The sequence below is a fragment of the Morus notabilis genome, unplaced genomic scaffold (assembly GCF_000414095.1).
Source record: "Morus notabilis unplaced genomic scaffold, ASM41409v2 Scaffold650, whole genome shotgun sequence".
Lineage (NCBI taxonomy): Eukaryota > Viridiplantae > Streptophyta > Magnoliopsida > Rosales > Moraceae > Morus > Morus notabilis.
The window spans coordinates 1-12,611 of record NW_010358427.1 but is presented as its reverse complement, the minus strand read 5'-3'; the positions used below and the strand labels follow the sequence as shown (position 1 = coordinate 12,611).

At 32.3% G+C, this 12,611-nt stretch overlaps 1 protein-coding gene across 1 annotated transcript; it reads right to left on the bottom strand.

Moving 5' to 3' along the window:
* Nucleotides 1–6,173: 6,173 nt before the first annotated feature.
* LOC21392402 (peroxisome biogenesis protein 6) lies at nucleotides 6,174–12,369 on the bottom strand (the record flags this gene model as incomplete). Its single annotated transcript, XM_024161943.1, has 14 exons — nucleotides 6,174–6,235; nucleotides 7,177–7,262; nucleotides 7,865–7,945; nucleotides 8,300–8,444; nucleotides 8,537–8,658; nucleotides 8,764–8,802; nucleotides 8,893–9,003; nucleotides 9,326–9,448; nucleotides 9,563–9,649; nucleotides 10,001–10,072; nucleotides 10,255–10,539; nucleotides 10,966–11,157; nucleotides 11,765–11,948; nucleotides 12,228–12,369. Coding segments are annotated over 14 exons (1,676 nt in total), but the record flags the coding sequence as incomplete, so codon positions are not given.
* Between the last annotated feature and the right edge of the window lie 242 nt (nucleotides 12,370–12,611).

The window sequence follows — 12,611 nt, the reverse complement described above, 5'->3', positions numbered from 1 at the left end:
AAATTTCCTCCAAATTGAGCACTTTCTTTTTTTATCAATTTTTTCTTTTTTTTTTTTTTTTTGCTTTCTAAAATGTATAACAATTTGAGTCATTCACCATTTATACATGATTTCAAAGAATAAAATCAAAAGAATGTTTCTTTAAAAAAATAAAAGAATGTTTGAATAATTTTATTTTTATTAGTCGCTAGCTTATAATCTTTCAAGAATCCAGGTATAATCAGTTAAAATTAAAAATAAACTAAAATATTGACAAAATAATGTAATACTAAATTTTGGAGCTTGATTAATGGTTCACTTTTCTTTTTTGTTTGCCTTTATTGACCTTTCTAATTTTTTGTCCAAGGTTAAATGAAATGAGAACAAGTTTGATTAAAAAAAATGAGAAAAGGTAGAACCAGAAATTGGTGTCCTTATTCCGAAAGCGCGTGGGGCTGCAAAACTCTATTAGACGATTTTCAGGTGGCGGAGTCCAGCATTGCTTAATGTCCAGCTCAACATGTTTAGTTTGTTGTTTTTTTTTTTTTTTTAAGTACATGATTAAACGTTGTTTACTTCTTCACTATATGTCTTTTATTAATTGTGAATATATTAATTAAAACTGGATAATCCATTCCCACGTAGGAACATTTTTTGTTTTGTACATCATAGCTTAAAAAGAGAAAAACAAAAATCAATACCCCACCGACACCGTTCGGTGAAGAGAAGCTCTTCAAACCGCACAAGTTTGACCCGTAGCCAGGTTTTAAATTTTTAGTGCATTTTTGCCCTTTGTGTGGTTCTGGTGGGGGCAAAAGTTTGTTTGGGTGTGTTTAAAAACAAAACAAAAAAAAAAAAAACTCATTTCTTTTTGTGATTACTGCTTGTCTTTAAGTACCAAATCAAATAGTTTTTTTTTTTTTTTAAAAAAAAAAAAACAGCAAAATAATAGTTAAAAACGAAAAGAGAGGAAAAGACCATTTGAAAAATTATTTTCCACTTTTCTTTTACCATCTTTCTTGATTTGTCATGGGGATTTATTCCTTTTCATCTTCAAGTTATGGATATGTTTAACCCACCCAAACCCCAAACTATAGGTTTGGAAGGCATTTGTAAGGATATACCAAAGCATTATGCAATAGATCTTATCCAGTAAATTATTCCAATAATAATGGATTGGAGAGATGTCCTAAGAAGACCTCATCCTCTTTTTCTCCTTGATTCAATCCCTTGATTTATATCATATTATATGCATGCCTTGGAAGAAAATCTAGCCCATTGGCCACTGGTTCCAAGGAAGAGTTTCATTGTTTTTTTTATTTATTTAGGGAATAAAATATACTTTTAATAAATTATGGGGATAGCATTATGTTCCAAGGCAAGTAACCTAACACAACGGATTACCTTTTTGATTCTGCGCCACAAATTCTCTGTATCATTCCATAATGAATGATTTCTTTCCAGGTCCACGACATTTCTACCAAAGTTTTTTCTTCTTTTTTTTTTCTTGAATAGTTATTGGGGCTTTAATTTGTAATTCTTATAAACTTTGAAATTTAAACTACACTTACTTTTTGTACTTCTTTTTCTTTTTTGGTGGTAAAAAGACTAGCTTTTGTAGGCAATCAATCTCTTGCCATCATTAAATATGTGTATATATCACTTCCATTTTTCCAGTGTCATATATCACCATAATAATTGTTGTACCGTCTTTTCCTAAACCAATAGTATATTAGGAAAAAAATAATCATAGAAATCTCCAAATCATGTCATATCACATATGTACGTTGTATGCATAGTAACCTCGTTCATTTAGCTGATTCGAGTTTAAAATTTGAGTTGAGATGTGATTTTATGTGAGAGATTTTTACTGTAGCAAAAAAGTTAGATGTGATTGTTTGTGAGAGCTTTTTACTGTAGAAAAACTTAAATTCTAAACTCGAATCAGCGAAGTGAACGGGGCCTAAATATGCTATACTTGTAAGCTTATTTAAAATGGATAATAAAGTAAACAGTAGATTTACAATAAATAATTGACCGTTTTAAAACTAAATAGTATATTTTTAAAAATAAATTAAGTTAATAATGAGTTTTAAAATTATTTAAAGTAAATAGTAGTTTATCACGTGATTGTTGCATTTCGATTGGTAAAAAGTAATTTATGTGGTAAAAAAAACATTTATTAACGTAAAAAAAAAAATTTATCAATTGTAAAAAAATTACGTGAAAAAATATCTTTTTACTAGTTGTAAATGTGACATTTACATAGTAAATTACTATTTACTTTAAATGATTTAAAATTTAAAATTTATTTAATTTAATTTCATAAATATATTATTTACTTAATTTAATTTTAAAATATGCTATTTAGTTTTGAAGTAAAGAAGCATACGTTTGGTTGGAGGATTCACATGTGATTCGAACAATTTTCGATTTACGTGAATTTTTTGTGAGAGAAAATACTGTAGCGAACCACGAATCATGATTCGAATCAGGGAACGAATCCCTCTACCAAACATTATTTGTCTCTCTTAGGATTTGGATTGAGTTTGAAGCAAAAACAATGGACATACGCTGTGACTAACAACTACGGAAGTGATAACTTCCTTTTTTTGCTACCGAAAACAGTTGACAAACTTCCTATCTTCTTCAATTATTTTACGTCAAACTCCTCGTTAAGAGTAAATGGTTGAATCGAACAAGTTATCCATGATCCCTCCAAGTGTCCGATTCTCCTACCAAGTCCTAATTGCAAACGTTTGATTCATGAATTCAGAATCATGATTCATAACCATTCTTGGTTTACGTGTGTTTTTTATGAGAGAAAATATTGTAACGAACCACGAACCATAATTCCAATCATGGTATGAATCTAGCAACCAAACCAAATGTTAACCCCCATTTTTTTCTTAATTTATGGGTGAACCTGAAATAAAATTTTAGGTCCTATTATCTTTAATAACTACCGTGTCAGTAAAATAATCAAAATTATAGATAGAGAAAGATATAGGGGGCATTTTGAATGATTTCCAATAGATGGAAAGTTGTTTTGAACAAATTGAAAAGTTCAGAAGACATTTTTTAAAAAAAAGATACATAGTTCAAGGGTATTTATAAAATTAATTCTTTACGTTTCCTTTTATATTTGAGTTTTGGAAGATTTCATGCAAAATATTAGTCAAAAATAAATTTTATTGAACTTACCTTTAGAGTACATGAGTTTGAATTTTTAATTTTACTCTTAATTAATACCTTCTTGATTAATATAATTATTTGATTAAAAAAATATTAATTAAGAGTAAAGAGTAAATTCAAACTCATACACTCTTAAGAATATTTATTTGTTTTCTTATTGACACTAATTTTCTCTTACGCTACCACGAGTACAAAGAACAGATAATGAATTTTAGAAAAGAGAGAAAAAGAAAATAAAAAAACTCAAATATATTATAACACCTGCTCTAAATCAGTTTGTGATTTTTTTTGTCGAAGAAAAAAAAGAGAAAAATGTCTTTCGAAAAACACACATGAAAAAATATAGAGTGTGTTTGGAATTCGTTTTAAAATGAATTTGTTTTTTTGTATGCAAATGGGAATGAAGTTTTCAATCTCAAACATAAATTAATTTTAAAAATGTGTTTAGTAGTTTTATCAAGAAATTATTTTCACTATAAAAAACTCATTAATGTCTCTCTCTCTGTGCTCAAGAGTGAAGAAAACAAAAACAAAAAATGAAAAATGACTAAAAGTCATTTTTCATTTCTCTCTCATTTTACACTAAACTAAAAAATCATTTTTATTTATGTTTTTTATCTTTAATTGTGTCAAACGTCATTTATTTCCTTTTTTCATTTTTTATTTCTCAAAAAACTTGAAAAATAAAAACAAAATCAACTTCAAACACGGCCATAAGCATCCTTTAATGTGCAACAGGCCGATGCAGAGTGTAAAATGGCTTTTTGACCACATTTATTGGTTTGAGAGGACTCATCAATCATATCATAGACTTGCATACACCTTAGTTTTTTCTCTAAAAAGTGCGGTTTTTTAGGTCTCGTCTGCTTCGCGGATTTGAGTTTTCAATTTGAGTTGATATGTGACATTTTATGAGAGCTTTTAACTGTAGCAAAAAAAAGTTAGAAGTGACATTTTCTGAGAGCTTTTAACTGTAAAAATCTAGAACTGAAAACTCGAATCAGTTAAATGAATGAGGCCTTAGTAATCTGGGGTGAGACCCATTAGAATAAAAAAAAATAAAAAGTGGGTTTAGAGTTGATTTTTACTTGTTTTTTAAAACGTTTTTACACATTTTTTGAGATACGAAAATGAAAACGGTCTGTAAACCGTGTTTGTTTAGTAAATATTTTAAAAATGAAAACAAAAATAAAAAATAGTGAGAATGATTTTTGTGAAGGAATTAAAAAACGATTGAAATTTTCATTTTATAATATTTATCAATAATGTTATAATATATTAATTAATAATTATAACCAAACACGATTTTATTTTTTTATTATACTCAAAATAATTTTTTAAAAAATTGAATAAATATAATTTTAGAATCGGTTTTAAAATAATTTTTAAAATAATCTAATTTTTACTTTTATATTAAAAACAAAATTATTTTAAAAACGTTTGGTCCTAAAATTTGAAACTTTTTATCCTTTTGTCTTTCTCCTTCCCAGTTTCCCTTCTGCGTATATATTTTCTCTCTTCCACGGAGTCAAAGCGTGGTTGTTGGAAGCAAACTCAAGGTATATATATGGTTGAAACTTGACCCAAACTCAAGCTGGTATTTGGTTCTGTGGTTGAAGATTCTGTCACTAGACCATGTCAAAAGCATTAGTTGTCAAGATGTTAACCGAACCCTCTCGTCATCGGCGTCACGGAAGCCGCAATATTCTCTCATCTTGTTTTCCCACCCACACACTCAATTGCCCACGTGCAATATTGTTTTCCTCTGCGATTACGATTACCCTTCCCATCTTTCTCTAACTACTCTCCACCCAATTTGCTTCAAAAGGATTTGTCGGAAAATCAGTTTGAGAAAACCAGAGCATGGCAAAGAATGTGAGTTTGTCAACTTAGATTGGGACCAACTTTCTTCCCCTTTTCTTCACAAACGTACGCAGCAAACGTTAAAGAATAGCCGGTTCTCTTTCTTTTCACTTTTGAGTGGTTGATGTGTCAACTAATGATTGGTCGGATAGACCATTAGACAAAGAAGGGAATCAAGTTCAGGTTCAGAGAGAGACAGAAAGTAATTTCTTTAGTAATTATTTAGTGGACGTTTATTTCATGAATTTAAAATTATGATTTAAAATTATTTTTAATTTATGTGTATTTTTTATGAGAAAAATATGGTACTAAATTACGAATCATAATCCGAACCATGACATGAATTCTTAAACTAAACGCTTCTTTAGTGGGTCCCACAGCAATTAAGCACCTGTTTAGAAGATTTGAGGAATAAGAACAAACTTTTTCTGGAAAGAAACTTTAAATGTGTTCATTTGCACAATTTAAATTATGACTTAAGTCATATAATTATAGTATTTTTTATATAATTTTAATTTTAATTTTTTTATTATAGTATTTTTTTTATATACACAACTCAAGTCATGACTTAAATTGTACAAATAAACACACTTTTTGAAATTTAAACTATTTTTGAGATAAAAAATATTGTAATAAAATTATGATTTGGATTGAGTATAGCATTCAAACATCCCATAAGCAACTTATTACTCAATCTCATACCGGAGAGTTAAAAAACAATACCGAAACGATACTCTTTCACCATACTATTTCATACGGGAGAGTTAAAAAACAATACCCAAAAATTATCTTTCTCTATACAATTTCAATCCACGGCTCTGATATCCTGCTCCACCGGGGTTGACTTTTGGCCGGCCTCACAGTAAAGAATGCCAAAAATATAGATAAAATATATATTTTTCAAAGATGACAAACAACAAAAATTTCTTAAAAAAAAAAAGAATAAGAAAGACCACAAGAAATATTTTCCTTGATGATGCTCAGTCGACCAAAAAAATTCCTGGATGGGGACGCAGACACGTGTCCATCGGGAATTCCCAAGACCCATCTACCGGGACCCAAAAGTCGATCGCCAGTTCAGCAATTTTCCTTTTTGGCAATCTTCTATGGTTATTCGAATATGCTCTTCGCAGAGGCTAGAATAGTAGAATATTCTTGGATTTATGCCCGTCTAAGACAATCTTAAGGGGGCTAGACACTGTAACACACCAAGAGTGAAAATATATTGATCTTTTAGCATATGTTTGGTAGGTAAGAGAAAGGAAAGAAATTGGTAGGATTTTAATAGGAATGACAATTCAAGTAACGACACGACAATACGATTCAAAACTCACATAAAATTAATGGGTTTTGAGTTTATTATAAATAGATTTAAGTCAAAATCAAGTCGAACCTGTGAAACACGATTAAATAGCATGTCATTTTTAAGTTGACCCGTCAACTCACAATTAACCCGCTGTAACCCGTTTATTAAACGTGTCATATTTAGATAACACGAATACACAACACAATTACAACTCGTTTCTATGTTTATAAATATATATATTTTTAAAGAAAAATAAGTTAAAAAATAGGTTGACACGACCTTATTATCACTCATTTTATAAATGAATTATTAAAAACAAGTTGACACGACACTATTATGACATGTTTAATAAACGAGTTAGTCGTGTCAGCCCACCAATATACATGTCGTATTTAGATTTTGTATTTCGACATGAATAATAAATAAATCGTGTTCGTGTTAGATCTTACCGTGTCAACTAAGAGGATCAACACGACACGACAACATGAATTGTCACTCTTAGATTTTAGAAAGGAAAAGGAAATCTTGAGTTGTTTAGTAGCTAGGATTTTGAGAAGTTATAAATCTATAGGGGCCGTCGTTTCTAATCATTCCAACTTGGGTGAAATGTCAAATAACATATAACATTATAACATCTGCAGAAATTGATAGTAGTTCTATAATTCTCGCTTTCTTCTCTAGCTCTTGCCGTTTTAGTAAACGGATAAGATAAATATTTCCTTCTTCTCAAAAAGAGAGGAAAAAAATTTCCTGAAGATCAGTGTTGATACTTTCCGTGCTGACCGCGACTATATAGCGTATTCAAATCATAAAATGCCTTGCCAAACACTTACTTTGAAGCTCCTTCAAATTGGTCTCGAAGCAACTCGTACTTCTTAAGTTCGGCCATGGACAGAGAAGGAGAAAGGTCTCTCAAGACCTGACAAGTCAGAGCAAGACACCATTCGTTTTGGAAGGCTTCAAGGCAACAATTATTTCGAAATGTAGAGAAAAGAAATGCAAATGCCTAAACCTTAGCGGGGGATAGATGTAAACAGCACATAAATCCCATAAAGCAATCAACCAGTGAAAATGTTCATCATATTCATGTTTGTTGTTGCTTGCCATGGCCCACAACAAACTTCTTGTTTACAACATCAAACTGCCTTATACTTGAAAAGCAGATTACACGTGCAATATAGGACCTAATTACCTAAAGACAACGATGGTCGTACTAAATAGCAGAACTTCACTAGTTCTTGTACCTAAATTCAATGCTCTCATCATCTTTTTCATTTGCATGACAATCTTTCCAAGGTCTTTTTTTTTTTTTTTTTGAAGAACAATCTTTCCAAGTTTTGTGAATTGCTGTATCACTAAGAAAATCTAACCAAAAGATAATGCTTTCAGACTTAATCGATCTTTTATCTGTGAACACTAGTTCTGGTGCTTAAATTCAACGCTCTCATCATCTTTTCGTTGCTCGCATTTAAAGCCACAAACTCAAACTCTAAATTTCTCATGACTAGTATAGAGACATACCTGGACAAAGTCGTCATATTCGACAATGACAGAATCAACTTGATTGTCTGCAGAGGAAGAATCCACATCTGAACTTGAAACCTACAGGAAAGCAAACACGTCTAAGAACAAGTTATTTAAATAGCACCACCAAGTGATTTAGCCAAATCCAAATTTCATCACACACAGCCAAATATATACATACCGTCTATTTATAAGAAAAAAGTTTTTACAGATAGAAACAATCTACTTTTTAACATTACAGAATATGAAACTAAAGTAGGCTCGCCTCTAAACCGCTTGAGTTTTTGGGAAAAATGGTAAACTTATAAATAGCACACGTCATCGAATTGCACATACACTCCCGCTTACAAATTGCTCAAGATATAGGTAAAGTACACCCTTATATTAATTTATTTGGATCAAAACACTGAGTACAGTGACGACATAATTCACCTTGCGCTTTGCTGCATTAAACCAAGCATCTGCACATAAAGCATACATATCTGCACCAGTGAAGTTTGGGGGGCATTTCTTTGCTATTGAGTACAGAGACACGTCTTCATGTAATTTAAACTTCCGGGTGAGTGCTTTGAGAACCCTAGAAGGCGAAAATAAAAATTCAAAGAAAAAGTGTCACAACAATACTGAGGAGATACACTAAAGATAACAGAAGAATTGTAAGAATCACACCTCTCTCTATAAGAAGCATCCGAATTTACTCCAACATATAGAAGCTTATCAAATCGGCCGGGCCGTAGAAGTGCTGGGTCAATTAGATCTGGTCTGTTGCTTGCCCCTATTATGAAGAGATCCTAAAAGAACCGAAAAGAAGCAAGTGAAGTGTCTTTAGTATCAAAGCAAAAGGCAATAAAAAAATAAAAATAGAAAAGAGAGTACATGCTAGATAAAATGATAACCTGTGATGAATCATTTAGGCCATCAATTTCCGCAAGCATCTGGTGAAAAGGTGGAAATTTCCACAATAAGAAACCACAAATCAATTAAAGCAAAAATCTGTGCCACTATGATAGTAAAAAGTATCTAACCTGGGAAACCACTCTGTCCATGACGCCCCCAGAATCCCCTGAGGCACCCCTCGCTGGAGCAAGAGAATCAAGTTCATCAAAAAAGATAACACAGGGGCGTGCTGTTCTAGCCTGCAAATGACATGCAATACTATTATAATCGAGTTCAGACAAATATTTTAAGATTTACATAGGCCTCGTTCACTTCGCTGATTCGAGTTTAGAATTCGAGTTGAGATGTGATTTTATGTGAGCTTTTTACTGTAGCAAAAAAGTTAGATGTGATTATTTAAGAGCTTTTTACTGTAGCAAAACTCGAATTCTAAACTCGAATCAGCGAAATGAACGGGGCCATAGTAAGTACATTACTCGTGCTACTTAACTAATATTTTTATCTATTCCATAAATACAGATTAGACAATATTTAATAAATAGAGATTAGACAATATTTAACCTTCTGAAAAATGTCTCGAACATTTTTCTCTGATTCTCCTATGTACATGTTGATTAGTTCAGGTCCTTTTACACTGAGAAAGTTGAGGGAGCACTCCGTTGCAACAGCTTTTGCTAATAAAGTCTGATATTCAAAAAATAAGAATTTTAACCCAAAAAAAATGCGACCTTTTTTTTCCTGAAAGAAAAAGGTGCTACTTAAGAAATCCTTTCATAAATCTGATACACCATAACTTACTTTCCCTGTTCCAGGTGGTCCATACAAAAGAACACCAGAACGCTTGCGCAGGCCGGAGGAAAATAAATCCTTATGCAGAAGAGGCAACTATACACGCAACAAGTGACAGTGAGTATGACATTCTATTGGCTTCAAGCAAATAGGAAAGGAGCATAGATAGAACAATCATCCACGAGACAAATGACATTATAAGCAACCTTTTCGGTTAAGAATATGCAGTCCACATTACTTAAATGCAATAGCATCTTCAGTATCTTTAATATGTGAACAAGCACTCCAGAGGAGCAAACTTTTCTGTTCTAGTTTTGCGAAGGAAAAAATTAACACCCACTCTCCCAGATTGCATAATTAACCTAAAAATTTTATTTGGAAATTCAAACAGTAATTCCAGTGGCATGTGATATGAACAATGCACTTCTAATAATATAAAGACTCTACCTGAACAGTATCCAGAATTGATTTCTTGACATCCTCAAGCCCACCGACATCTTCCCATTTGACGTTGGGAACCTACAGTAAAAAGGAGTGTTAAAGTCTTCATGTGTGAAGCAAATAACATTTTCAAAAACTAATTTCCTACTCAATTATTATGTAATTCTTATTTTTTGACAAATGAATAAAAATAATAATAGCTGAGCAACAATTTGCTCTCGCATAACATTACAATAATGAAATACCATCAGATCACCGACCTTTGGAGTACCCAATGCTGATGCATTCCTTTTCTTTGACCTCTCCAGTGCTTTTGTCAAGTTTTCTTTCCCCAGCATCTGAGGCACAACTTCAATAGACTTACTGTCAGGTTCTTCTTGAAGTTGTACAGACTGATTTAATTTCTTGGGCTCATCTGGATCGATAGAAATATTGCCACTGGAAAATAAGCTAGCACCAGCATCAGCTATCAAAGCATGCATATCCCTGGGCATGAAACCAGATGTCTGTCCAACTACATCCTTTATAAAATCTTCCATATCAATCTGCAAAAACAATCTGACCCATCAAAGTCAGCAGTGACAAACAAAAGGACTGTACCTACCATATCAATGTGAAGGGCCTTGACAACCTCAACAAAAGAGAAGCAATAGAAACTCGTATGCAATAAATTATATACATCGACTTATGGGTTTCACATAAATCTTTCCCAAAGAAGACTAAAAATAAATACCTTGCAATTCAGATAAACATGCTACCCCTGTACATTCATAGATAGATAAATAGAAAACTTAAACAAAGCTTGAATTTGAGTAATTCTATACATTCCGTAATTCAAGTGCTCAGACACAAGCTTGCCACATTCAAAGAAGAAATATGAAACATTCATAACCACAAGACCGGAGAGGGATTGTATCACAGTCATTAAAAGTTCAATGGGAGGGGGATGATGTGGTGGAAAGAACACATACATTAGGAAGGAGTTGAGAGACATTTTGCAGTGATTGTGACAGCAGTTTAACCCTTTGATCTTCGGTCAAAGAACCCATGCTTATTTCGTGGCTAAAGCAACGCCTAATAGTTGGTGGTAGCCCTTCAGATGCATCAGCAGCTGCAATAAACAGCACTTGATGTCTCTGTACATCTACACCATTGCTCCCCTGCTGCATCAACATGTTATGAGAATCATCCACCATGACTGACTAAAACCTTGTTCTTAAGATTAACTCAATATAAATACCAAGGTATATTATCTCAATTCAATTATAAAAAAAAAAGATCATAAACATAATGGTATCTTTACAATACCTAAATCTAGACGCCATTGGTGACACTTAAACGATGTATGATTCAAAAGTTCTACCTTATATGCCAACCCTTTTTTAATAGAAAAATATATAAAAGCAACAGGATGGATGCTAATAAATCTCCTGTTGTTTCATTTAAATACTCTGCATAATTATTTACTTGTAGATCCTGTAACATTAACAACATGGCATATCGAAGTAGTCTAAGGGTCTTAAAAGTGCTGGAGTCTTTTGAAAAAGACGCTGTTATCTCCAAAATATGTATTCTTAGTATTTTTTTTTTTTTTTCTGTACAGAGGAAGATGGATAACATGTGGGGTAGAGAATTTCAAGTGTCATTACCTCACCCTTCACGTGAAGAACCATGATTTCCTTTTATCAAAAACAATGTGATCTAACACAATTGATGATGTATTAAGTACACATAAGACAAGAAAAGACACAATAAATAACTGAATCTTACAAATTCACCATTTAGTTCTCCAGCAGAATTGATGTCTCCATCTTCAGAAACTGGCTCAGTAAATTCTCTGATAACTGATGCAATTTCAGAAGTGATGCCCATATGATCACTTGGTGAACCTTCTTGAGAGCCCAAATTCCGGAACACATCAAAATGGCGGAGAAGAAGTATTGTAGGTGAGTAACTGTTTAAGAGAGTAGATGATGAATGAGGAGCAACAGTACGAATTTAAAAAATATACAGATCTTGGAGTGATCTAATGCATATATCTTTTATTGTAACATAAAATTAATTCCTTGAATTTGAACCTAGACTTTTAGATAATTAGTTTACAGTTAAAAGTTTGGTAAATTTAACCAACAACATAGAATATCATGAAAGTAACATATCAATTGTGAACTCAAAGTCAAAACTACTATTGGTCACTGTCTAAATTTCTCTTGTAATATACAAATTGCTTTACCGTTGAGCTGTACTGAAAGCTTGAGCTAGTGCAACCGATGTCTTTCTCTCTGATGATGCCATTAGGTTATGACAGCTGTATTCAACTACATGCAGACCCAACCTGCGAGCAACGTAGCTAATAACAGTCCTCTTCCCACACCCTGAAGCAAAATATTATATCTTAACACAACTCTTTGTCGGTAACCATTCTTTTTAAATAATAACTATTAAGGGGTTTTGTTAGAACCCCAGTAATTCTGGGTTGAACTTTTATTGAAATTTCTCAGAAGGAAAAACTGAATGAAATTACAGATAGGAGGAATTCGAGGTTCCTCTGCCTCCCTAATTCTAGACTGTAATGACTACCAATTTCCTACCTCTCACTCCTCCGTCTCTCCCCTTA